At 40.7% G+C, this 26,303-nt stretch overlaps 2 protein-coding genes across 2 annotated transcripts in view; both read left to right on the top strand.

The window, feature by feature from the left end:
- The window catches only part of alg14 (ALG14 UDP-N-acetylglucosaminyltransferase subunit), a 35,132-nt gene extending 17,940 nt beyond the window's left edge, over positions 1–17,192 (top strand). The window contains exon 4 of the mRNA XM_070986385.1: positions 11,680–17,192. Within this exon, the coding sequence (XP_070842486.1) occupies positions 11,680–11,910 (231 nt within the window). The 3' untranslated portion in view covers positions 11,911–17,192. The remainder of the gene's footprint in view (positions 1–11,679) is intronic.
- A 1,458-nt stretch (positions 17,193–18,650) lies between these two features.
- cnn3a (calponin 3, acidic a) overlaps positions 18,651–26,303 on the top strand; it is a 41,524-nt gene continuing 33,871 nt past the window's right edge. Inside the window, exon 1 of the mRNA XM_070986383.1 lies at positions 18,651–18,906. Within this exon, the coding sequence (XP_070842484.1) occupies positions 18,850–18,906 (57 nt within the window). The 5' untranslated portion in view covers positions 18,651–18,849. The remainder of the gene's footprint in view (positions 18,907–26,303) is intronic.

Genomic DNA, 26,303 nt, shown 5'->3' with positions numbered 1-26,303 from the left:
GTGCTCACCCTGTGGAGCACAGCCGTATTCGCCAACGTCCAGCAACATCCGCAACTGTAGCACCACCGCACAAGCAGCAGACCACCATGCAGAGGTACTCTGCTTCAGTGCCTTATGACAAATCATCTAAAAGGCACAAATTCAATTCAAAGACATAACGTAGGGGCAGTGGCATATCATATAGCTAAAGACATGCTTCCGATGAGCACTGTGGAGAAACCAAGTTATAAAAATTATAATTATTATTATTTTATTTTTTTTTTCAGCCATATCGCCCAACCCTACCGACCGCTTCCGGGAAACTCTATGGAAGTATTCGACCCTCCTTGAGTCCATGTTATGTGATAGACAATATAGAGTGTTTTTGGAGCACACACTAAAGAGTGAGAGTAAGGCATTCTCAGTGTCTGATGCTCAGATTGTGAGCATTTATTTCATAGTCTGTATTTTGTTTTTTTGAGTCCACCATCTTTATAGAGGTACTGAACTGCTTAAGTAACCTTTCAAAGACTGATTCACTGTGGAAGAGCACAAACCAATACGTTGCTTGCAGTCACATGATGTTAAATTCAGATGGAAGGTTCTTACTGGGCTAGTTTAGATAAAATTATGCGAGAAAGATATCAACAAAAGATCAGAACATATGTTGGATGTGATGCTTAAGTTATGAAGAGGAGTAATTTTTCACCTGAAGTTTTGCCTGCTGTTGAGGGAATAGATATAACAACTATCTGCTCATTCACACGTCGTTCTTCTCTTGAAAATAAATGAAAAATTTGTATGGAGGTATGCAACTTTCTTGGTAACAGCTGGGTCCACGATCTTGATACAAAAGTGCTCCAGGATGACTGTCATTTGGTTTTTGCTAGGGTGCATAGCTTTTTTTCCTGTGGATTAACCAAGCAACAAACTTTCAGTACAATGGTGCTGTATGTTGACATTTACGTCATGGTTGTTTGCTATGTTAGCCACTTGCAAAGGTCTGGTGAAACGCCACTGAAGATGTGGATCGTTGCAGAACAAGACAGGGTACGTTAATTACGCTCAGCTGTCTTGTGAAACCTTTACGGCTGAATTAACAAGTGTTAGTCATGTAGCCATTACTTTAAATCTTTCACTATAGATTTAAAACAAGAGGTAATGTTGCTTCATTTCCATCATTAGCCAACTCAGCTCCTCCCAACCGCAGACATTTTTTTCCGACGTTTGGTCAGTTTCTTGCATTTTTTACTCTAAAGAACAACAGCATTTGGTATAAAGAGTTCTCCTGGTTTCTTGGTTTGATCAATCTGAGCAACTGTAAATGACGCAAAGCATAGGCATTTTAAGTGTGTGCTATAGTGCTTCCTATGCAGAAAATCAGTTCTGGCAGTCCATCTGCAGTTCGCACCACAACAAAAGTGTGATGTGATGTCATCTGCAAACAACCTATCCCACTCCTTCCTGCATTTATACAATCACATATGAACACTGAAAAATTCTTCCTCATGAAACTTACAGTGTAGACATTGAGCTTGGGGTGCGTAACAAGATCATGCTCATTGAGTTGCACAACCTCTTCACTGAGTAATAGATTGTCATTCCAAGATCAAACAAATTTCCGACTGGAAAACTCAATTAGTGCTGAAGGCTATTTATTCTGTTCAACAAAATAGAGTGTGTGTGTGTGTGTGTGTGTGTGTGTGTGTGTGTGTGTGTGTGTGTGTGTGTGTCTGTATGTATGTATGTATATATACAAACTGTTGCTCATAAAATGATTGTGACAATGTGATTTATTCTTGACAGGTACAGTGTATATCCTCTCAAAACTTTATTAATCAATCTCTTCCAAACATATCGCAATGAAAATGAAATCACAATTAACCTTTACAAACTGTAGTCAGGCTTAAACAAAATTGAGGGAATTGAAGCAATAGGATTAAGGCTTTGTTTAAATTCTTCAGCCTTGGTTAGTTTCACAGGAAACACATAATTGAGAAGATTATGATTGTCCAATAAGATAAGATAGACTTTTGCTGTTTCAAATGACACACAGTCACTAACTATCGAGTATGGCCACCCCTGACACATATCAGTGCATTAAGATGTTATGGCATACTGTCCACAAGCTTGTTGATGTCAGTGGGCAGGGCGTCCCACTCTTTTTTCAGAGCCTTGCGCTAACTGCTGTAGAGTTTGAGGAATGTTGTCCCTCTCATTGATGGCTCAGCCTAAGGCATCCCAGGCATGCTCAAAAGGGTTCATATCAGGGGAGCAAGTGGGCCATGGCATCTGCTGCACCCCCTCTGCATCAAGATATTCTCTCACTGCAGCTGCCGTGCTCTAGCGTTGTTGTCTCGTAGACAAAAGTTGTTCCCATAGACCTGTCTTGCATGTGGGAGGCAGTGGTTCTCTATGATATCCCTGTACACAATGGTGTCGAAATTTCCATCCAGCACCTCCAATGTTGTCTTTCCTCCATAATGGATACCGGCCCATACCATCAATGAGCCGCCACCAGTTTGAGTGGTTTCCTGGATGCAGTCATTGCGAAGGTTTTTGCCATGTAATCGCTGAACCCATTGTCCATCTGTATAGTTAAGGATATAGTGGCTCTCGTCTGTAAAGATAACATGTCGCCAGTGCCCCAAGCTGTAATAGGGATGTTCTGATCTGGTTTTTTCACCTCCGATACCGATACCGGTATCTAAGGTTTAGATATTGATTCGACACCGATACAGAAAAACAGCGCAGAATTACCCAACAAATGGTATGGTTCATTGTGTGTTCATTGTGTTATGTACTGAGTTATTTATTTAATAAATGTTCACCAGTACAACAATCTTAAACCAATAGCTTCTCTATCTTGATCAAACAACATGTAAAAAATATATATAACAAGTGTAACTGGTTCAGTCAGTGCAGTTAGTAATGGAAAAAGTCTCCCACTTGCAACGGCATCACTCAGCGTGCTGAGATAGAAGTCCCTCGTTGACAACCAGCTGCAACTACGCACTTTCATGCTGTCCATCACCTTTCGCATGTTGCTGGCGTTGTCCTTCAAATTCGCGTGGACTTTACTCAATGGAGTTTGCCACTTGTCAAACACTTGCTTTAGGGTAGCTGCGATCGCGTCGCTGGTGTGTGACCCACGCAAGTTTGTAGCATTTAGCCTTGCACTGTGTGGCACGTAACTCTCATTCAGCCAGTGTGCAGTTAAACTTAAAAGTGGCATGGAACACCCTCTCCATGATTTTTGTTGCCTGCACACTATTAGTTGGAAATCTTTCACTTCTTTCCTTCATCTCTTTCAAAGTTAGCTGCGTCATACCACCTCTTTGTTTATTCAGTTCAATGAACTCAGCGTGCTTCCTGGTGTGAAATCTCTGTAGGTGCTTGATTAAGGTGGTTGTGTTATAACTTGACGATTTACCACCACCCCTCGGAACATTTACTGTGCAGGTATTGCAAGTAGCCGTCGAGTTTGTAGGCCGAGATAGTTTGAAAAAATTCCAGATAGCTGATCCTTTCGCTTGCTCTATTTTGAATAGATCAATGAGGTCCACATTGTGTGCGCTTTAGCACTGCATTTTGCTTGCGCACAACGCCACTCACAACGCTTATAGCCTAGCGTTAGAGTGAATAGATCGGCCCCTATGTATTGGGCCCATTGTCACCGATACCCGATCTAGAATTTTCTTCAATTTGGGACTGATACCAATACCAATATTGGATCTGTGCATCCCTAAACTGTATTCTTTTGTGCTCCCTAGCCCAGCGAAGTCGAGCAACTCTGTGTTGAACAGTTAGGCGCGGTCATTTGTGACCCGCCACGAGAAAACCAGCAACAAGTCGGCCAGCGCAAGTTAAGTAAACAACGAAAAATCGATTTAAAAAAAAAAAAAAAAAAAGCACTTTTTTTTTTGCAAGGTCACGGTCAAGGTCAATTTGATTTAAATAGCACATTTAAAAACAACCAAAGTTGACCAAAGTGCTTTACAGACTTCTAAGCACTACAAAGACAACATACATGAACATAACATGAAGAAAGGCAATATATATGCAGCCAGGATGTCAACGCCCAACCGAACTGAAAGCCACTGAGTAAAGATGGGACTTCAGCTGGGACTTAAAAGATTCCATAGTCCGAGCAGCCCTAATGTCCAGCGGCAGGCTATTCCAAAGTTTAGGGGCTGCCACTGAAAAGGCTCGGTCACCTTTAGTCCTGAGTCTGGATCTGGGGACCTCCAGGACCACTTGACTGGACGACCTCAGGTCTTTAATAGGTTTGTGGACCTGAATAAGGTCTGCTAAATAAGGTGGGGCCAACCCATGTAAAACTTTAAAAACAAGAAATAAAACCTTAAAAACTATTCTAAAATGAACAGGAAGCCAGTGAAGCGATGCCAAGACTGGTGTTATATGCTCCCGCTTTCTAGTCCCAGTTAAAAGCCGAGTGGCACCATTTTGGACCAACTGCAGCCGGCGGAGAGAAGACTGATCGAGGCCAACATACAGAGAATTACAGTAGTCCAGCCTGGTCGTGATCATGATTGCAGAATATGCAGTTGAAAATAACAGTATTGGGGGCCTTAAAACTGTAAACTTTGTATTTGAATTTGGGTTGTTTCAGCGGAAATTCACGGTCCTAGTTGGGGGTGTGGTGATTCAACAGTAAATTAGCATACTGGCTTTCTTTGGCTATTCACATGCTTCTGTTCTTTTTTCGGCCAATCAGCTGCACGTTAAAAGGGAACCACATGGCTATTTATGCAGCTTCTGGTTATGCCGATGCCTGTAATGTGGTGTCTACGTGTTTGTCTTGGTTGGTGTGTTCGAGTGATTTTATGTTTTCGTAGCGCTTGTCTGTCCCAATGCGCACATACAGCCGTGGGACTCTTTTTGGCAACACAGCAATATGCAAATTAAACCCGGCACACGCCGCCAGCACGTTTCGACACCGACCCCCACTACTGCAGAGCACACGTAGAGGAAGGGCAGCAGGCGGTGCGAGAGGAGGCGGAAGCGGGGAAAGGGCGGGGGTATCCGGGCAGTTTGAGAAAATGCGTGACTGTCTGATCATCTCATTGTGACAATTTGCGAGGGAACGGTGCATATTCAGTATGAATCCTTCACTGAATGTACTGTGGGGTATACGTTCAGTGAACGGATCACTCGCTGAGCCCAATTTGCCGAGTAGACCAGTTAAATAGCATACCATAGGACAGGACACTTAAAACATGATTTATAAACGAGTTTTATATTTACAAATGTGTTTGTCAAAGCAACACAGTCACAACACTCTCGTCTCCCAGTCCTGGAAGCTGTGAACTGAACTGAAACCTGAACTGTTCAGCTGTATATCAATTCAGGAGTCGCAGGCTCCTTCTGCCATGCACTGAATGATTTGGTGAACAAATCTTTTGAACGAATCTTCCTAGTGAACTGATTCTAGTGATTCAGTACATCTAAAAGAACTGGCATGCCCATTACTACTGTTCACCCTTCGTGGGGTTTATGATCATCAAGTGCCGGCCTCTGTTAATGTCCTGTCCATATAGCAGCATTGACAATAAAGTTGACTTGACTTGAGAATCCCTCGGCCTCACAGCGGAGGAGCTGGAGCGTAAGATATCAGTAGTAGTAGTTTTTCTTACGTTACTAGCAGGGGCCACAGCTTATAAAAACCTACAAGTTCACTAGGTCACAACGAGCGTTAATCTCTCGATTAAAAAAAATTACGCTATTAAAATTGATTTGCGTTAATGTGTTAACGCAATATTTTTGGTACACTAATGTACTTAGAGCCTTGCTATAAGTTATATTTATATCTGTCTCTCTTTCTATATACATACATGTATACACACACACACACACACACACACACACACACACATATTGCTGCACAATGTGCCCATATACATAGTAAGCGCCTTAAGAGTATTTGTTTAGCACCGCTGTCTGTGTGGTTGACAATGCTATGAAGGTGATGGCAGAACTTTTTGTCAACAATTTAAAACTGGAATGTATCACATTTTTGTTATTATGTGATAATAATAATAATAATAGTAATAGACTATTAGACATGACTGGAGGTGAGAAAGCTGTTGGCTAGCTACCTTGTTGGCTGGAGTTAGCAAGCTGCTGACAGGCCTGTGGCTAGCCAAATCAGGGAATGGAACGGGCAGGGAGCTAGCAGGCCAGAAGCTAGCCCTCTCCGGGGCTGGAGCTGACAGGAGACTAGCTGGCTGGCGGCTAGCCCACTCAGGGGCTGGAGCTGGCAGAGCCACCCGCTGGGTCCAAGCGTCAATTAGCCGTTGGATTTGTGCGGTTAACTCATCCAGCACCAGCTTCCCAGCTACTGCGGATTGTTTGGCTGCAGCAGCTTTAGACACTATCAAGGGCTCATGGTGCTGGGGGATGCCCTTAATCTTCTCAAAGTGATCTGATGATGAGGTGGAATGACTGGCCAATGACTGTATTGTAACATGGGGGTTTGGGACCCAAGTGCAGAACCACCACAACACAGATATTGCTGATATCAACTTTAATCTCAGACTTGGCAGGTCCAGGTAAGCAGCAACAAAACAGTCTCTAGTAAAGCACAGTGAATAAAACACCAAGCAGTCACAGGCAGAAAAATGAATACCAAGTCTGTGGCTGTGTCTCAATTCAGGGGCTGCGTCCTTCGGAGGATGCATTTAAAGGCTGATTACGTCATAGTGCTGCGCGAAGGCTGTCCCAATTCGTCTAAATTTGAAGGGTCCTCCAAATGCAGCCGACAAATGCGTCCTCCTTTTCCCTGTTTTCGGAGGATGCATCGCTACTATCCTTCGCGGCCTGCCATATCCCAAGATGCATTGCGCACCGATTGTTTTTTTTTTAACAATAGCGACCAACAGCACCAGCAGCACCATTATTATTGTTATTGTCGTTATTATATCGAACAATAATTTTGTCTGGTGACATAACAGAAAATATGCTTTACATGTCATTTTGTGAGCAGGGAGCAGACGGAGGAGTTTATTAAACTCCGTGGTCAAAATGACCACCCGTTTACCGGGGCCAAAAACACGGCCATACTCGGATGGAGGTAACTGTTGAGGCATAAATGAATAGCCCATTTGTTCTCTATACATACTGTATTTGTATGTGAAAGTTACATAAAGGAACCCAAATCCTGTACAAAGACCAAAGTACAAATATAATCTTTGGATCACATCAAATGAATGTTGTTTTTGGATGGGGGTGGGAATTTTATGTCTGTCCTGATGTCACTTTTTATGAATCTGTACTATGATAATGTGATCTTGTGTGTTTACCTTGTCATGCTTCACTCATGTTTAGAACAATCCTGCAAAAAATGATTGACAGGTGCAGATTTTTTTTAATGTTTTTTTTCCCTATTTTATTATGTTCTGTGTTGTTAGATTTAAATTGTTAATTAAAAATATTGTGTTCTAAATTAAAATCTTATAACCTCGTTACATTACCTATTCCATTTCTTATTTACAAAATAAGTAGACTTTTGAACTACTTTTCAGTGACAACACAATTAGTTTATTTTTTCTGTGATATTTACAAAGATACAATATGAATACTTCTATTTACAAGTGGGCATTCTTAAAATGTACAACTATTTACAAAAGATAAGCAGAAATTACGATTTACAGAGATTTGTAGATTTACAGAGAACATATATACAGTTGAGGCTGAGCTGAGTCCCTGGTGGTGCTGCAAGATTATTGAAGCAAACAGTTTCCTGTTCCAATAACAGTGACCATCAGGACCGCTTGGAGGCTTGATCCTCACATGGCAGCCATCGATTGCTCCAGCAGCTTTTCGAAAAGCTCTGTGTCTTGCCAGCCCTGCAAACCCCTGAGTTACTGCCGCCAGGTCTTCTGTGGTCTTGGGGAGGTAGATGACCCTGTGGCGAATGGCCACCACCTCCTCAATAACTCGATGGACGATGCGGTGAACAGTGGAGCAAGGCATCCCAAACACCCTTGCCACCACAACTGGAGGATGTCCCACTTGCCAGCCAGAAGAGACAGACCAAGGTCTCTATTGTGGCACCCCATCTGTGTCGCCTTTCCTGGTGGAGAAGCTCCAGCAGCACCGCCAGGGACTTTCTGCTCAGCCTAAAATCTTGTCTGGTGTCATGATCATTGAAAAAATAATAGCAGAACAGGAACACTGAGGTTTATGCAGCAGTACATCGCCCTTGCCTGGATGGAGAAAGGAGGGTAAGAACAGGAGGATTAAACAAGAGCAACAGAATTTTAGTTGATACGACAACTCTAGCGAATGTTAAAGCTTATAATGCTTCATTTCTCCATCTATCACACTTTGGCTTCTCAATATGGTTCTGATGTTTAATAACACAAGGCTATTGAATTAAGCCAGGGTTATTTACAGGGTTTGTACACATTTAACTATTCAATTCAAGCACTTTTCAGATCTTGAAAACATAGCATTAAAATTACAGCATACAGAACCCTGTATCAAGTCTCATGGTTAAATGACACGTGTCATTTTTTCGTTTGTCACTAAACGGTATCGTTTATTAACGGGTATATTAATTACCACGAACTCTGGTAGCTATAAATGAACATTAATATGAGTTAAAATAGCCGGTTAATGTTACCTTCACACGGCGCTCTCCCAGTCGGAGATAAATGAGCCGCCGGTGTCGCAAAACCTCTGGCTCCATTGTTGTCTGTCTGTTATGTTTCTGTTGTGTCGTCTGTTGTCTGTTAAATTTTTGTCTTTGTACGTGTGTTTTTCCCGGGTTAGTAGGGAAGACGTTATGACGTCGCGACGCAATCAGGGAATGCTCCAAAGGCTAGACCATCCCATTTACCGATAGTTGATGTGGCCAACAGAGGAGCCTCCGAGGCCGTGGCCTCCGTGGGCCGCGGAGGCTTGGTCCTCCAAAGGATGCAGCCCCTGAATTGAGACACAGCCAACAAGTCTCTTTAAGTGTTTGTGGAATACACCAAACAGTCTCAGGCAAACAAAGATCCAGGAAGCGTAAGGCAAGACTCGTGATCAGGGACAAAAGGCTGTGATATTTACCGACATTTACTGGAACAGGAAAACAGGCGTGGTCAGAAACAGGCAGGTTCAGCAACAGGAGATCAGTCCATATGAAATAGTTGGAGAGTCTTGCATGGGCACATTAACAGTCTGGCAAAGAGTGAGTGTGGCAGAGCAGCTTAAATACTGCACTGATTGCCATGAACCTCAGGTGTGTGAGCAGGCAGGTAGGCGTGGCTGAGTGTGGAAAAGTACTGAGGGCACAGGTGAGCTGATGAGAAGACAATGCCAGCAGGTAAGAGACTGAATATACCATGACAACTGCTCTTTCAATGTGCAGTCGTGTTTATTTAACCTCAGGAATACTGATTAACAAGTAAGCAACTACACTAACAAGTAGTCTTGATGCTTACATCTGATTGAGCTGTATAAATGATGGAACTGTTCTGCTTTTGTGAATACAGAGTGCAGGGCAGTTATATGAAGTTTCCAGAGCACTGTGGAGAGGATATTGCTGTGGTGCTGTGCCTGTACTGTGGAACTGTTTGATGACTTCTCCAGACTCCAGAGCAGCTCTGTCTGGTTTCCTGTAAACTCAAACTCCCTCAGCCTCCTTCAGCCCTGAGGTCACTTTTTCGTCCGAGTCCGCTCCCCCTCATTCTTTGAGACTCACTGAGCTGCCTTAACTGTTGCCTCTGAGTCACATGCATACTGTTAGTTAGTCTGCTGTTGTTGCCCTTTTGATCTTCAGACTGTGTTTACCGCATGTATTCAGAGTGTTGAGGGACAGTTCAGCTCAGTTATGTTTGACTTGAAACGTACCCCGTGACCCTCCAAATCCTAAGATCTCAACAACAAACACACAGAGAATCATCTCCTTTATTATTCTCTAGCTGTAGCCTTTTTGACTAAAATGAATTAATGTCTACCTATCCCCCCTCATCACAAGATGTAGGTGTAAGGTGTGAGCAGTGGAACCAAAGTGGGATTTTTTTTCTTGATGTATCATTAAAATAGAAGGATTTTAAGTGTCGTGCTGCACAGTGGCGCAGCAGGTAGTGCACGTGCCTCACAGCAACAAGATTGCTGGTTCGATTCCCGGGTCAGGCCTTTCTGTGTGAAGTTTGCATGTTCTTCCTGTGCATGCGTGGGTTCTCTCCGGGCACTCCGGCTTCCTCCCACAGACCAAAGACATGCTCATTAGGTTAATTGGTGACTGTAAAATTGTCCCTGAGTGTGAGTGTGAATGGTTGTGTGTTTGTGCCCTGCGATTGACTGGCGACCGGTCCAGGCTGTACCCCGCCTCTCGCCTGTTGACGGCTGGGATAGGCTCCAGCACCCCCCGCAATCTATACCACCTGGTATAGAAGATGGATGGATGGATTTTAAGAATCCTTGAAGATGCAAACTTGTCTGCTGTTTAACAACAAAAAGTAAGAGAAAATTCAGTAACTGTGAAATATGTCATACTTAAGTCAAAGTCTAGTTTTGATACAGATAGCAAGTCATGTATTTTAATCACCGGAATTTAACCTGTTTTACAACACTTTGATACAACAGTAGTTCATCATTATTCATACTTTGAAAAAACAGATACCTGTTGGGTACAACTCTACAAAAGTGATTAATTGTGAACCAGTGAAAACATAGGTTTGTAGGTATTTACAAAAAACACGAACATATTAAAATATGTGCATAGTTGACTAAACCCAGATATTTTCACATGCACTCTACTGTTCTTTCTACACTGGCACACAACTGGGTAAAAGTAGGATCCCCACTGAATTAACACCCCTTCTTGTCATAGAAAACCAGAAAAACTCGATATCTGGATGAGAAACAAATCAGTTTGCAATCTGTCACTGTACTGTATTTGTAGCTGCCATCAGAGCCAACTGATTTAATCCATACGTTCATTTCAGATCATTCAAATTCATTAATAATTTGCATTTTAAAAAACAAGAATAAGTTAAGGTTAAAAATATTAAAAATGTTTTGTTGTTTGCCATAAATGTAATTTAAATATTCAGACGTCTGAAATCCTGCTAAATTGTTCATAGCGGAACGAATGTTAAGGAGCTTCATGGAGGGGCAGGTTATAGTTGATTGCAGCACGCTCCGCTACCACACGTCGGGAAAGCACCTGTAGAAAGGAGGAAGATGTCAAGTTAAGATGCTGATGCTAATTGTTTTGAAGACCTGTAAGATGACGACCTGCAAAGACTGAAGTGTACTGTTTTCTCCCTTTGAGTTAATGCGGCCAATGAGGTATGTGCTGTAGTGTTTCTTGCCGCGTCATGTTAATTAATGTCGGTGTAATGAATAATTGATTGGTAGCGTCAGTGTGCGCAGCCCGGTTACGTTTCAGTTTGTTATTTTTGGTTTGAAGGCACATTTGTTTTGAGGTGTGTGAATTATAAAAGCTGTCTTATGTTTGTGAGATTTCTTTTAATATCTGTTCTCCATGAGAATATTATTTTTATTTAAAGTTTACCAAATTGACTTTTATGATTTCTGTATTTTGTTTAGTTCTCACAGCATGCTTGATACAAATAAATGCCTGTTGACAAAGAACACCTTGTGTCCGTGAATGCGACTGAAGGGGAGCTACAGTATTGTTCCTATAACCACTTTCTGTCACCCCCCCCCATGTTGTTTCAGGTGCTGTGTAACGGCCCGGGGACCTGCGTTCCCCTGTGTGTGGCAGGACTCCTCCTTGGAATTCTAGGACTGAAGAAAGTCTTGATAGTTTATGTTGAAAGTATCTGCCGGGTGCAGACACTGTCACTCACAGGGAAGATCCTCTACCCAATATCAGACTATTTCTTCGTACAGTGGTCCTCTCTGAGGGACAAATATCCCAAATCAATTTTCCTTGGAAGAATAGTGTGACAAAAATCTAGTAGACACAACTATATGATCAAAACACATTTTAATATTTGTTGTAATGATCATGAATAAATGCTCAATTCAAACAACAAACAGTGCAAGGTACAACACCAGAGTATACATGGTGTTACTGTACTGTTTCACGGTGCACTTTGCAACAGTTTCTTTCTGCTGCTGGTTGAAAAAGAATTGACATGAAAATGAAATTTTGTCCACTACTCAGCTGTGGTGAAAACAGTATTTTAAAATACTAGACAATTTGGTACATTGTGTGTCCCAATTAGCTATGAGGCATACTGTAGGAACAGTGATGTTATCAGTCTTTGTGTCCAACTGTGGTCCACAGTAAGTTTCTCAGCAGCTACTGGTTTTGTTTTGTTTTATTTTATTATTATTTATTTATTTGCACATAGGTTGACATATAGATATTCACATGAAGGAGAGGAGAGGGAGGAAAGGAAAGAAGCCCAAGAGGGCTTATACGAGTCCTCACCTTCATTTCAAAGTCGCTGAAGAGACACTAAAACAGTAAAACAACCAGTACAACAGCAACTGAAGAAAAACAAACACACAAACAGCAAACAACAATATGTTATGTATAACAATAGAGGAAAAGGACAAAAAAACAAGATAAAATAGAAATAATCAAGAAACATGATCAAAATAGATATACGTGTGAAGTGAAATTGTGGTCAGTTACTCAAAGATCTATTTAAATAGATACTTTTTTAAATGAGATTTGAAAATTCTTAAAGAAGATGATGACTTAAAATATGGATTTAGTGAATTCCAGAGATAAGGACCTTTAAATTTGATGGAAAAAATTATGAAGTGTAACAGTAAGGTAAATAAAAGTCATTTGAACGTCTTGTTGGATATGAATGAATCTGTGATGATAAAAAGGAGAAATTATGAAATGTATCTGGAAAGTTATGCTTATGATACATTAATTTAAATGTAAACACACATTCGATAAGTATTTACAGGATGAAGGGACAAGATTTTAAATTTCCTAGACAAAGGTGCTGATGGCTCTTGTGGGCTTGAGTTTGTGATCAATCTCAGAAATCTGTTTTGGATTAAATATATCCAATTACAATGTGAATCCACAAGGTCATTTCAATCTATTTGAGGTGTGTCCATTTATGGATACAAATTGTTCTCTGTTGATTAAATCATTTTTAAGCCATTTGAGTGCAACATCTTGTAGTCCATATTTATTGACCTTGGAAATAAGGATTTTATAGTCAACTGTATCAAATGCTTTGGATAGATCTAAAAAGATGCCAAGAGCAAATTTTTTTTTCCTGTCCATGGCCATAGAAATCTTGTTATCAAGCTGTATCAATGCCATTTCTGTTGAATATTTTTCCCAGAAACCATATTGATGTTTATGCAGGATGTTGTTCTCAACCAAGTGCTTTGAGATTCTTGCATAGACAAGCTTTTCCAGAACTTTTGATTTAAGAGGAAGTATAGAAATTTGACGGTAATTTAAAAATATTGTTGTCACCTGGTTTGTAAATGGATGTAACTCTAGCAACTTTGAGATCATGTGGCACAATGTATGGATTGAATGTAAGGATAAGGAAAAAATATAGGACAGTGGATCCATGATTGAATTTCAGAATCTTTTTCATAACTTCATAATGATACTATGTATTTCCTCTGCAGTCGGTGGCTTGAAATCACAGTGGTGAAAATTTACCTGTAATTAAATCAGTTGGAATCTAAAGAAAGCTAAAGAAAGTCCTAGGTTCACAAAGAAATTGTGAAAACCATCGGCATTCTCCCAGCTATGAATTCCATCACTCCCCAACATCATCTCAGATGGCCCAACAACAGGATCTTTTTTTCGATTTCATAATTGATTCATGAGGTTCCATGATGACTTAATATCTTTAGAAGCCTGGATGAATTTTCCTGAAAAATATATATTTTTTGGCTTTTCTTAATAAAAGGCTAAAATTATTTTTAAGTATCCAGATTAAGAGAAATGGGGTTCATAACATATTTTTCTCATATATATAATTAATTCATTATATAATTCTAATCCAGACAGTTGTCTGTGTAGACCATGTAATGTCCTGGTTAATTTGTGCTGTATGCGAGTAAATGCAACCCTGTGTTAATCTATTTATTTGTTATTTTAAGATATCAGATTTACACCATGTCTGCACAGGAGTCATAGTGTTAGCATATTGGCAGAGCAGCAGCTTCAGCATTCTGTCTCTGTGGCTGTGTTCAGGCACGGTATTGAGTTTGGGTCACCCATGTAGGATTGGCAGCAGTCAGATTCAAACACACAATTGTAAAATGTGTAAAATAAAATCCACTTAAAGCATGAAAATGTGTTTCATGTTGTTAACGGATGTAACACGAGCTGTATACTGCCTATATAGACAGCTGGACTGATTAAAGTAGAAGCGTAGATATCTGGTCTGTCAGTCGTGTGTGAGATGGACCATAGTTAGTCCATAGTCCAGTTGTGTAATATTGTCCTGAATGTGGTAATGAAATACAATGGAACTATGACTTCTCCATTTCCAAAAAAGGTCCATCAGGGTTCAAAGTTGAACTTCATTTGCGAATCCACTGGAGTCAGCTGGACATCACCCATAACAGGAAATGTACATTTGAATGTGTTTATCTTTTGGCCTTCAATAGCAGTGAATGTGAAGCGATATGAATATTCAAAGAATGGGAGTGTAACGTGACCGCACCCTGTGTGTAGCCATGTTTTGATTTCTGCTGCCAGATCAGGTGACTGACACACAGCACTGCATCCTGTGTAGACACTGTATGGACTGAAGCTACTACTGCTGCTAACGTGCAGCTGTCATTAAGCAGGCAGTGTATATTGTGAGACAGACGAAATCAATGAAATAATTTAGATATGGGATATTACAATTGTGTTAGATAAATGGAAAGTACAACAGCTACGGTCAGATGTCAGTCAGTCAGTTTAAACCTGGACTGAAGAGGTCAGAATAACTTCTGATATAAACCTTAGTTTACAGTTGACTGAACTGAGATGTAAAAGAGTGAATTCATTTGAGTTTTAAAGCTTGGTGCATTAAGATTAGAAAAGAAATCATGGTTAATCCAGGTTTAATGCTAATCCTAGTTTGTAAAATATAGAAAGTCACCAGAGAAAGCAGCAGAGCAGTTTCTAAGTGTTCAAAAAGACAACTCCAACGCATGGTGTAATAAAAGACCTCTCTAGATATGAGTCTCTTAAATCCATGGTTGTCTCTAAATGCTGGCAAAATTACATCTTCACAGTCCAGTTTTAAAGACAATCTAGGAGAGAGTTCCATGTGGAGCAAAGCAAAAGTAAAGATGAAGTGAATAACTTGTGTAACTTGTTTTTCAAATGAAAGGTCACTGTTGAATATTAGATCCAGGTTTTAGGCTGCAGGTTTGACATTTGTAGACAGGGAGCTGAAATGCTTTTGTGAAATTGGGATAGACGGTGGAGCACCAAAACAAATAATTTCAGATTTAATTTCAGTTAACTGGGAGAAGACTTTTGAAGTTATTTTTAATGGGACATAAATGTGTGTCATCCACATAACAATGGTACTGAATAGTGTGTTTATGTATAATGTGTCCTATGGCAGCATGTACACACAGAGGTGGAGCCCTGTGCAACACCACAGGTCAGATGGGTGACAGAAGAGGAGGCATCACTGACTTCTACTGAAAAGTTCTGTTTGATAAATACAATTAAAACCAGTTTAGAGCAGTATCCCTGGTGCCAACCCACTTTTCAAGGCAATCCAATAGAACAGAATCGTCTACTGTTGCCAAATTTTAACATCAATTGACAAAACAACTTTTTGCCTAAATTAACCAAGGAATGCTATTGCACTGCTTTTGAAAGCTTTTCAAATGCTGGTCTTATGGTGTTTGTGGCATTGTCACTGCTCTGTTTTTCTTCCTTTGTGCTGTGTTTCCTGTTCCTGGATAGAGCACTTGGCAGGAAGATCTCTAAGATTATTTGCTGAACTAAAGAGGAGGAGGAAGGAGGAGGCACAAAATAGACTAGATCTCTGAGTATCTGTGGAAACACACACCAGGCCTCACAGAGAAACTGATCCAATATTTAGCTGGTAGAGAATGATTACAGATGACTGGATTGTGACACTGGCAAAGTTACTGATTGAGTGAGCACTGGGAGAGAGATGAGTCTGTGACCCATAAAAGAACTCATAGGCAGAGCAAAATAATGTCAATTCAATTCAATTCAATTTTATTTGTATAGCGCCAAATCACAACAGAAGTTGTCTCAGGACACTTTCCATATAGAGCTGGTACAGACCAAGCTCTTTTATCTACAAAGAAACCAACAATTCCCCCATGAGCAAGCACTTGGCGACAGTGGCGAGGAAAAACTTCCTTTTAACAGGCAGAAACCTCGAGCAGAACCAGACTCTGGGTGGGCGGCCATCTGCCTCGACCGGTTGGGTGACCGGTGTCACATAAGACTTATGTGGTGTTCGGGTCAAATTGACCCGTTTCAGATTTTTACTAAAAGAAAAATGACACAAACATATGACATTTTGACCTGAAACTCCATGGCCTTGGCTTATTTTATGTGAAGAACATGTGAAAGAAAGAAAAAAATGACTTGACATGATACAATACCCCTACACATCTATGTCCTTCATAGGATGTTTGGGTCAATTTGACCCGCATGCATACAGCGCCTGACAGACAGACAGACACACGCACGCACGCACACACATGCACGCACACACACACGCACACGATACAGGTTTTCCTGCTCTTTTTACCCTCTGAAACATTGGAACCTGGGAAAATTTTCTCTTACTGTACCAGATGTATCATACATCATAGGTCACTTCACCCACAATCTCCACCAGCAATATGAGCAAAAGATTCCTTCCTTGGAGCTAATAGTGAATAGTGAAATGGAAGAGGAGGATGTTTCAGAATACGAGGATAATGTAGAAGTTTAGACACACTTCCTTCATGTTGTGACACAGACCACATGCAGCAAATGCAAAAAGTACACCTGTAGTACACACACACTCAAGTTCTGTGCATCATGTGTTGTTTAGACAGTGCACGTTTCCTTCATGTTCTGTGCTCCATGTGTTCTATTTGTATTTCATAACCATTCATCCATTCATTCATTCATTCATTCATGTAACAGTCAGACTATGGTTCATGTTCCCTTTGTTGTTATTCACCTGTTTTTGCTCTCCAGCTTTGGTTATAATAAGATAAAGATGAAAATCAATTGAGAATGTAAGTTTAAAATAAAAAACATCAATGAAAACATTGTTTCATTTCATTTTTTCATAGATAAGCATAAGGCTTTATTATAGTGGATTTTTTTTACATACATTATAACTTAATCACAAAAAAAAAACGAATGACACTTCCATTGTTAAATGTTATCTAGCAGAGATTAATTGAAAACATTTATCATGTATGTTATCTATATTGCTTGAGATAAATTGAGATTGAGATAAATTGAGATAAAATTGAGATAAAAACAATATATGTTGGAGTTTTTTTATTTTTATATTTCTTTTAAAACCAACAATAATATCCTGGGTCAATTTGACCCGAACAGTACCAAAGGGTCCAAAAAGTGAACATAACACAGGGATAACAGAGCTGCAAACTACATATACAGTTTACATATGTAAGGGACCCTCTTTAGAGACTCCATTATTAATAGGAGTAATAATGAATAACCTGACATTAGGCAGCTTACACTGAATGGCATATTAGTTTCTTGATTACAAAATGACAAAATAATTTTGTCAACATTGATTACTCATGAATACTTTAAAGTATGCAGTGAGTACTGATGTTTAAGTTCAGTGATGTTTAAGTTTAGTGATGCCACACAGTCAATAAACAGAAAAGTTGCTGCACCTCTCAATTTTGCAATTTCAACAACAGAATTCACAATTTAACTAGAGTGACAGAATGCTGCTCTCACCCCATCTTTAGTTTGTGGTCTGCACCACTAGCCTGCTCTTCAGAGTATTTTATATGAAAGGTTTCCCTGCACTTCAGAACCTGAACCATAATACTTTTCACATTCTTCAGTAAATTGGTAGTACCTCCTATCAACATCAGAACCCTTAAACATCCACAGCTGCTAATCCTAAAACACCCCTGAACCCATTTACCCATTATAATGGATAATCATAGAACTTTACCTGTAGGAGGAACCAAGTTTCAAAATGATTAAATGTGCTATCAATGGGCAAGGACCTCACAGTGGTCATACAATGCAAATTTAAACACAGAATTGTATAATTTTGAATCTTACTGGCTTACATTGCTAAAGAGACTGGGCAAAGTCTTCCCCATTCTTCAGAAGTGAATGAAACCCTGAGATTTGAGTTTTTGAGTCATTTCACTGATTTCAATGCAATATGTGTTTGTTAATATTAGATTTGAGACTTTATGGTATTGAGCGTGACGTCACTGAAATGAAACAGTCGTTGGAGTCACTGAAGTTTACAGGCCACGGCAGTTCCATTGATGTTATTTCATGGAGGCTTATCCATGCTGTCATGAATCAGTATCTGCATCAGTTACTGTTACTGCAGACATTAGCATTAGTATTCACTAATGACTGTAGTATGACACATACTTTAAGAGGACCAAGGGAGGGAGTGTCCGACAGCTGCTCTGATTGGCTGTTGTGGCTACATCAACCGTTTGACGAGGTTTTTTTTTTTTTTTTTTTTGCAATCTGAGCCCTGTCCTACAGATGGTGGAGTGAGACTCTGGCAGTTTTGTCTGCAAAGCTTACGGAAAACTTTCCTCCTTGTCTGGCTGTTCCAGGGGACCGAAGCACCCGCCGCTTGAAAGGACTTTCCCACCACCTTCTCTGTGCTACTCTGTAGCTGAGGATAATCTTTTGGGTTAACGTGCAAAACCAAGAAAATGGCACATTTTAACAAGGGGCCAGCCTACGGATTGTCTGCTGAAGTGAGGAGCAAAGTAAGTATTCCAGTCTTGTCTGTACCTTTGTGTCTCAGAGGGAAAACATCTTTCAGACGTTTTAAAAGGTTCGGAGAGGCTTTGGTATCACAGCTGTGTCCGTCCTGTTCTCATTACCACAGGCTATTACGTCTCGGTCTTTCTCCCATTGACAAAGCTACACGCCGAACAGCATTCTGTTCATCAGAGCGGCTGTTTTAGGACCGTTAGCTTCAATGCAGACGCTGTCAAAACTTTCTGACGTTTACGAATTTCTGTAGCTTCTTTTGCACTTCGCTGCTACAGAATTTGAATAATGAGACCGCTCAACAAAGGCAGGAGAAAGGAATGTGTGCCGAGCTTAGCAGATGGGATTTCAGCGGAGGACTGAGGTCTACCTGGGGGATTGGGTGTAGTCTGCAACAAATTGAAGTCCGACTCCTACATTTTGACGGGGTTCTCCAAACTCTATGTACTACTGCCAACCGTGTATGAAGCGAAGAGTCTGAAGACAGTTTGCCGTTAGCACGATTTGCCCTCGATGATGGGAAACACACTTTCGTTCCTCTTTGTTTATCGACCGGATCGCAGGAGCGCTTTTAAAATGTCGTCATACGTAAAAACTGTTATAGGAACTTATTTTGATGATGTGCTGATGTGTAATGTTTGCCTTGTCAAGAGTTTAGAAACATCCAGATCGTGTCGGGAGGAGGCTGTGTCGCTGCTCCCTGGCCTGTGCATGGCTACTCATTTACTCTGTGTTTTTGTACGTTTGCTGTTCTAGAACCAGATTGCCACGTAGCAGTAGTATGATTATAAACGCTTTCTATTATTGAAATAGCAATTAAGGCACGCAATGCAGTTGGAGGGTGCACTGCAAAATAGGCAAGTTTCATTGGTTAAAATGAAGAAACTTGAACATGAATGGTGTGTGAGAGAGATATTATAGATAACTGCTGGGTGTTGGGGTTGTAGGAAATATCTAAAGGACACACCATCAAGTGCTCAACCCTCCTATCTTCTGCTCAAAATTGTACATAAACATGCTTGCATGTTCATCGCGTACATTACATGACGTGAATCAGAGTCAATAAAAGGCTGTGACAGATTTTGCATGTTTTCAATGATTAAATTACATGTACTTTACATCACTGCTCACCATTTTAAAGCATGCTGTCATTTGAGCACTTGTCATTTTTCAAAGTTTTTTCCATCAGTGCAGCAATGGTAATCTACCACAAGTAACATCATATGTACTTTCAATGTAAAAGAGAAGTGAAGTCATCACTTCACTGTTAACGAGGTTACAAATATGTGTAACCTTGACAACAGCCAAGGACAGATGGTATGATGTACACTGTGATGGTTAGAAAAGTTTCAAGTCTCTCCAAGTAGATCTTTTGGGGGAACTCCATACTAAATTATTTCCCTTTATGCTGGACACAACGTAACAAAGAGTTTTGCGGGTATATGATGTTGATACAGGTGATTTTCCCAACAATACACATATGTATAAAACTATTTTTTCTGCTCAAAACTAGCTTGTCTAATAGTTTCCCTGGCCCCTCTCTAACCATGACAAGGACCCTGAGGTATGTTTCATCTTGTACTTTGACAGAGCTGGGCTGTGCAGTGATATTTGCTCAGCGGCTGCACAGGGTATTGCACTCCCACATTCGTAAGGTGACGCTCACTGGCCCAAAAAGCATTTTTCCCATGCACAATCACTGGAAAAGGAGCTGTCACAGCCTCCCGGAAATGACTCCTTTTATTATCAGAATTTGGTACATTAGACCCAATAACATTTGGAAGGTCTGTGAGAGTCAGCTGATTAAATTATTTGATTCCATTCCTGTATGTGGAGGGCTAACAGTCAGCTGGCTTGGGCATGCTCTCAAGTAGCTCAACTGATGGAGTCTAGTCTCTGGGAGGGAGGCTTCTAGCAGAATTTGAGTCAGTAGTTGTCTTTCAAAAACTACGGACTGGAAATTGGTCCTCAACAATGGAAGTTTTTAAATAGCCAAATATAAAAAACACACGACTATGGTTTGCATTCATGACAAGCATGTCAGGAGAGTTATCTGCAAATATTCTTTTAGCTAACTGAAGGCTTTTGTTGCTGTTCACCTGCTTATCTCTGCCTTTAAAGCTGCATCAGGCTATATTTTAAAATCAAAATTCCTGTAGCATTGTAACCAGAACCACAAATAGAGACTGGGGCAGACATAGAAGACTGATGCTAAGTGATACAGTACAAGTGCTTGTTTGTGGTTATCCCATTTAAACTCAAGTGTGTGTAAAGTCACTGTGGAACTGAACTTTCAGGAGTACACAGAGATTAGGGGATGGTAAGTCATCTTCATCCGAGTGTAGTTAGAAAAATTGTGGAAGTCGCTATTCAAAAGATAAAGATACTCTATACTCTGTGCCACCATTTTACAACATTACTTTACACCCTCAATGTAGCTCATTACTGCAATGTTAAGTAATTTTTGTCACATTTGCTAAAACTGTCTCTATGCCCAGAGAGCAGTACATGAAACATGCAATCTGTGAAAAAAAATGGCTCCACTGCAATTTGCAAGAATCCACTGTGCCCACCACAAAACAACCAATCAGAGTCAGAGAAGCATCTGAGGGAGTGTCTGACATCTGTCAATCAATACTCACACACGCTGCAAACTGCCCCCTCCCTCTGCTGCCAGTAGGCTAGTGAAAGCTATGGTAGAGCAACAGCCACCCGCAAAGGAGAAACTGCCCATACCGTCGCTGCCAACAACGGCATACGGCTAAGACAACAAAAAAACTATAAAGCTAATATGGTGATTGTTACAGTAAAAACTCTGCAGCACGTACGGTATGTTAGCAACTGTGATGTAGCAGCTGGGCATTTAGCTTGTTTCTGATGCTAAGGCTAACGTTACTGGTTGTCACTGGCAACCGCACAGACACCGCAGGGAGGAGGGGCTTGGAGGCAGGGCATGAGTGCAGCGGAGAGGGAGGGGGAATGACATGGAACTTTTGTTGGTTCTAAATTTCAGGCTGTCTGCTCTCTTCTTGATCTTACCGACTGCAGCTTTAAGCCATGTTTGCAAATCAAGTATACTTCTGTATCAAAGCATTCCATGGCGTTTTGTGCTATTTAACGTACTGTTTTTGTTTCCACTTATTTCCATGTTCTTTTAAAGTTCTGAGGCCTGTACCATAAAGCTTGATTAACCTAGCCGGGCTTCCTCTTACTTATCGGGCTTCACTTAACGAGACATCCGCCCTCCGGATTTTCGGTACCATAAAGCCAGCTATCAACTCACTAATTCAATTCAGGCTTGTCTGATCTAGATCTGTGCACGCTCACATAAAAAGGGCAGAGTTTGCTGCATGCGACCAATCGTAAACATGGAAAAATCAGCCCAAGCGCATATTTCACTACGGAGGAGCAAACAATAATAATTAATAAATACGAGGAATATAAATTAATAATCCAGGCAAAAAGCAACACAGTTGCAGCTGCCAAACGGCGCAAGGATTGCTGGCAAAAAATCGCAGACTGTGTCAATGCGTAAGTTAGTGCCATTATAATATTACTTCCCCACTATGACTGCACTTGTATGACTGCAGTAACATTTGTGTGTTCCATAAATGTATGTGTGTATGAAATTTTTCGTTATGGCATGTGATTGTAGCCTTATTATTTCAGATGCAACCCGAGTGGAGCAAAGAGAACATGGGAGCAAATCAAACATAAGTATAAAAATATACTTCAAAGTGGTCAGTACGCTTACTATATCTTATACATGTAGCATATGTATATGTAGGCCTACATGTTGGAGGCTATATACAATACAATATACAACGGCAAACATCCCAGGGCTTAGTCTACATTATGCAAATTACACATCAACCTTGCTTACCTGCGATGTCATAAAAGCCCTCTTTGATGCATTGCGTGGGCAGGTGGCCCGGGAAACACCACGAATGCATCGACAAGCTCAGTCAGGGCCCCCACGACTTTATGAATAGCTCTACATACTGTATTTTTCCCGAGGTTTTCGGCATCGCCAACAGAATACATAAAAGTACCTATGAATGAATGAATCAATCCATGATTTACTTAAACAAATAATTGATTAATGGCATTTTATCTGTGGCTTGCTTGTAACCCATCCAACGAGGGATTTAAAGACATCATAATAATTACAAACATCACTAAGAAATATATTACCTGTGGCAAAAAACCTCAGTGCAATGCACACTGTCTGCGGGACAGTCAGCGCGTGGTTGCGGTGCGTTACATTACTGATGTAAGCCTCCAGCAGCTGACAGATGTATTGTAACCCCTCTCCCGAAAACCTGTACCTTTCGTACAGTGATTGTTCAGACAATTCGAACGGATTACAGCGATCTCTAAATATTCTCTCACGCCTGAGTGCTCTTCGCACAAGCTGTGCACCAAGTCTGTTTAACAAATCTGTGAATCTTGTCAATCCAAGTCTCACAAAAAGAATGTGTGTGTGTGTGTGTATATATATATATGTATATGTATATATATATATATACACACACACACACACACACACATATATATATATATATATATATACACACACACACACACACACACACATATATATATATATATATATATATACACATATATATATTAGAGTTAGCCGGTATCCAAATTTTGATACCGTCAAACTTTCCCCACATTTTCCCGGGGTATATGGTATTACCGTGACTAAAAATCACTTTGCAGGGCAGCATGACATGCGCGCAGTTCAGACGGTCAATGTTCACGCTCAAGCACCAATCCTAACTAGTAGCATACCAGACTGACGGGGAGAAACTCAGCTAAAAGCCTCTACAAAGCATTGCCACCTAAACAAAACATAATTCATACCCCACGAAATTATATGTGCATGTAACGAAAACACGAAAATAGCGCACGTCAAAGGTACAGGTACTGCTGATTTAACCACTTCACACAAACCTCAAAAGCCCGGTATCACATGAAAGCAGAGAGTCTGATGATCACGAAGATGTCTGCCTCCTTACTGTGCGACGATAACTCGGAGAGCTAGCAGCCACAGAGTGGCAGGAAAAAAAAATTCACTAAATCATAAAGTATGTCTTACCTTTGCTGTTTTGTGGTCAACAGTTATATTCCAGCCCGAAAAAACGCTGCTAATATCTCCTATGACTCTGTGTTAGTTTCTGAAAGTCCTGCTTGTTTACATAAAGAGGAGGTGGTTTCTAGAGTGGAGAGAATGCTCTTCATGCAATAACCTATCTCTGGGGTTACTTCCTTCTGGATCGTCATTGGTGTTTCTATGGTGAATTTGGGGGGGTCGCTGAGCTAGTGACCGGCGTAACTACGCAGTTAGTTTCACCGCTTTGTCTTATGAATGAGCAGAGCGCTTACAGAGGAGCTGCTAAGCAGCCCGAAGTGTTATTTTACTGTTTTATTTGCATTTTGTCCTTTTATGAGAGCTAAGAACAATAGCAACAGAAAAAAAGGCTAGAAAAACGGTTTTCAACAGAGGAGTTTCTCCGTATGCTTGGACGATAACGGTACTCTGCTCAGATGCGCCTAAATGAGCGCCAGGACATACCTGTGTGAAAACATCTGTACGACTGCTCGGGTTCATTCTTAGCATGTACTCACTTACCTTTTCCTCGAGTAAAAATTCAACCAGATACATTGAACGGAGTGGACTTCATTTTTCTTATGACGATGCTACAATTATGTTAGACCCCTATAGACCTATATGCGCAGCATTTTTTTTAATGACGGTAATGAAACTGATACCGTTGCTATTTTTAGATACTACGGGATACCTTATTACCGGATTACCGCCCAACCCTAATATATATATATATGTTACCTACTGCAGATTAAGTGTCCATCAAAAGTATTACAGTTACAGTAGCCACTCATAAAGTGTCATAGACACAGCTTAGAGCTGAATACATTAACCTGACAGATTTGGATTTTGAGGTTCAGATTCCTCTTTTCTATTTGGAGGAACCGTATTCTTCATTTTTCTGAAAAGTATAATGGCTCTGATTTTCTTCCACAACTGCAGTCCCATAGTTGCGGCAGTCGAACCTGCTGCCACTGCAGAGGACTAACAGCCTCAATACATGGGGCACACACCCTACGAGCTGAGCTATAGGGGTGTAGGGGCACCCCGATTTGCTTATTTTCTTTGTTTAATATAATTGGAAACTGACCAACCTTAAATTTTGGGCTCTTGGGAGGCTGAAACAAGACATTTGAAGATTTACAATTTGTCATTTGGCAGCCGCTTTTATCCAAAGCGTCGTACATATGAGATTTTCATACATCACAGGTAAAGTTCTAGATGGAAGAGAACAACGAGAGTAAGTGCCCTAACGCAACTTTCTGGTCAAACTGGACATAGGTGCTATGAGATAGTGCTACAAAGTAATGCAAGAAGTGCGTAGAGTTGATTGAGGGTTTCTTTCTTTCTTTTTTTTTTGTATTAAACAAGGTGTTCAGTAAAGAGCTTGGTCTTTAGTCTTTTTCTAAAGGTCGAGAGGGACTTGGCAGAACGAATGGAGTTTGGTAACTCGTTCCTCCACCAGGGAACCACAGAGGAAAAGAGTCTAGCCAGAGACCTGGGGCCTTTAGGAGGTGGGAGCACCAGGCACTGTTCCTGGGCAGAGCGTAGTGAGTGGGAGGGAGCACGAACCTCAGTGAGGGAGTTCAGGTAAGTCAGAGCGGTTTTGGTGGCAATTTTGTATGTCTGTACGACTGCTCGGGTTCATTCTTAGCATGTACTCACTTACCTTTTCCTCGAGTAAAAATTCAACCAGATACATTGAACGGAGTGGACTTCATTTTTCTTATGATGATGCTACAGTTATGTTAGACCCCTATAGACCTATATGCGCAGCATTTTTTTTAATGACGGTAATGAAACTGATACCGTTGCTATTTTTAGATACTACGGGATACCTTATTACTGGATTACCGCCCAACCCTAATATATATATATATATATATATATATATATATATATGTATATGTTACCTACTGCAGATTAAGTGTCCATCAAAAGTATTACAGTTACAGTAGCCACTCATAAAGTGTCATAGACACAGCTTAGAGCTGAATACATTAACCTGACAGATTTGGATTTTGAGGTTCAGATTCCTCTTTTCTATTTGGAGGAACCGTATTCTTCATTTTTCTGAAAAGTATAATGGCTCTGATTTTCTTCCACAACTGCAGTCCCATAGTTGCGGCAGTGAAACCCCCTCTGTCACTCAGTACACATAAACAAAAGGGGAAGGACAGGCAGGGCCCCATCTGGGTTCCATTGCATAAAGTGTGATCAGTCGTCTATGCTCTTCTCCAAGCTGCATACATCACATTCCTGAAATTCTTGGGC

This window comes from Chaetodon trifascialis, chromosome 18, assembly GCF_039877785.1.
Source record: "Chaetodon trifascialis isolate fChaTrf1 chromosome 18, fChaTrf1.hap1, whole genome shotgun sequence".
NCBI classification, from domain to species: domain Eukaryota; kingdom Metazoa; phylum Chordata; class Actinopteri; order Chaetodontiformes; family Chaetodontidae; genus Chaetodon; species Chaetodon trifascialis.
The sequence above is the reverse complement of the archived record's forward strand: the minus strand, read 5'-3'. Positions and strand labels throughout refer to the sequence as shown.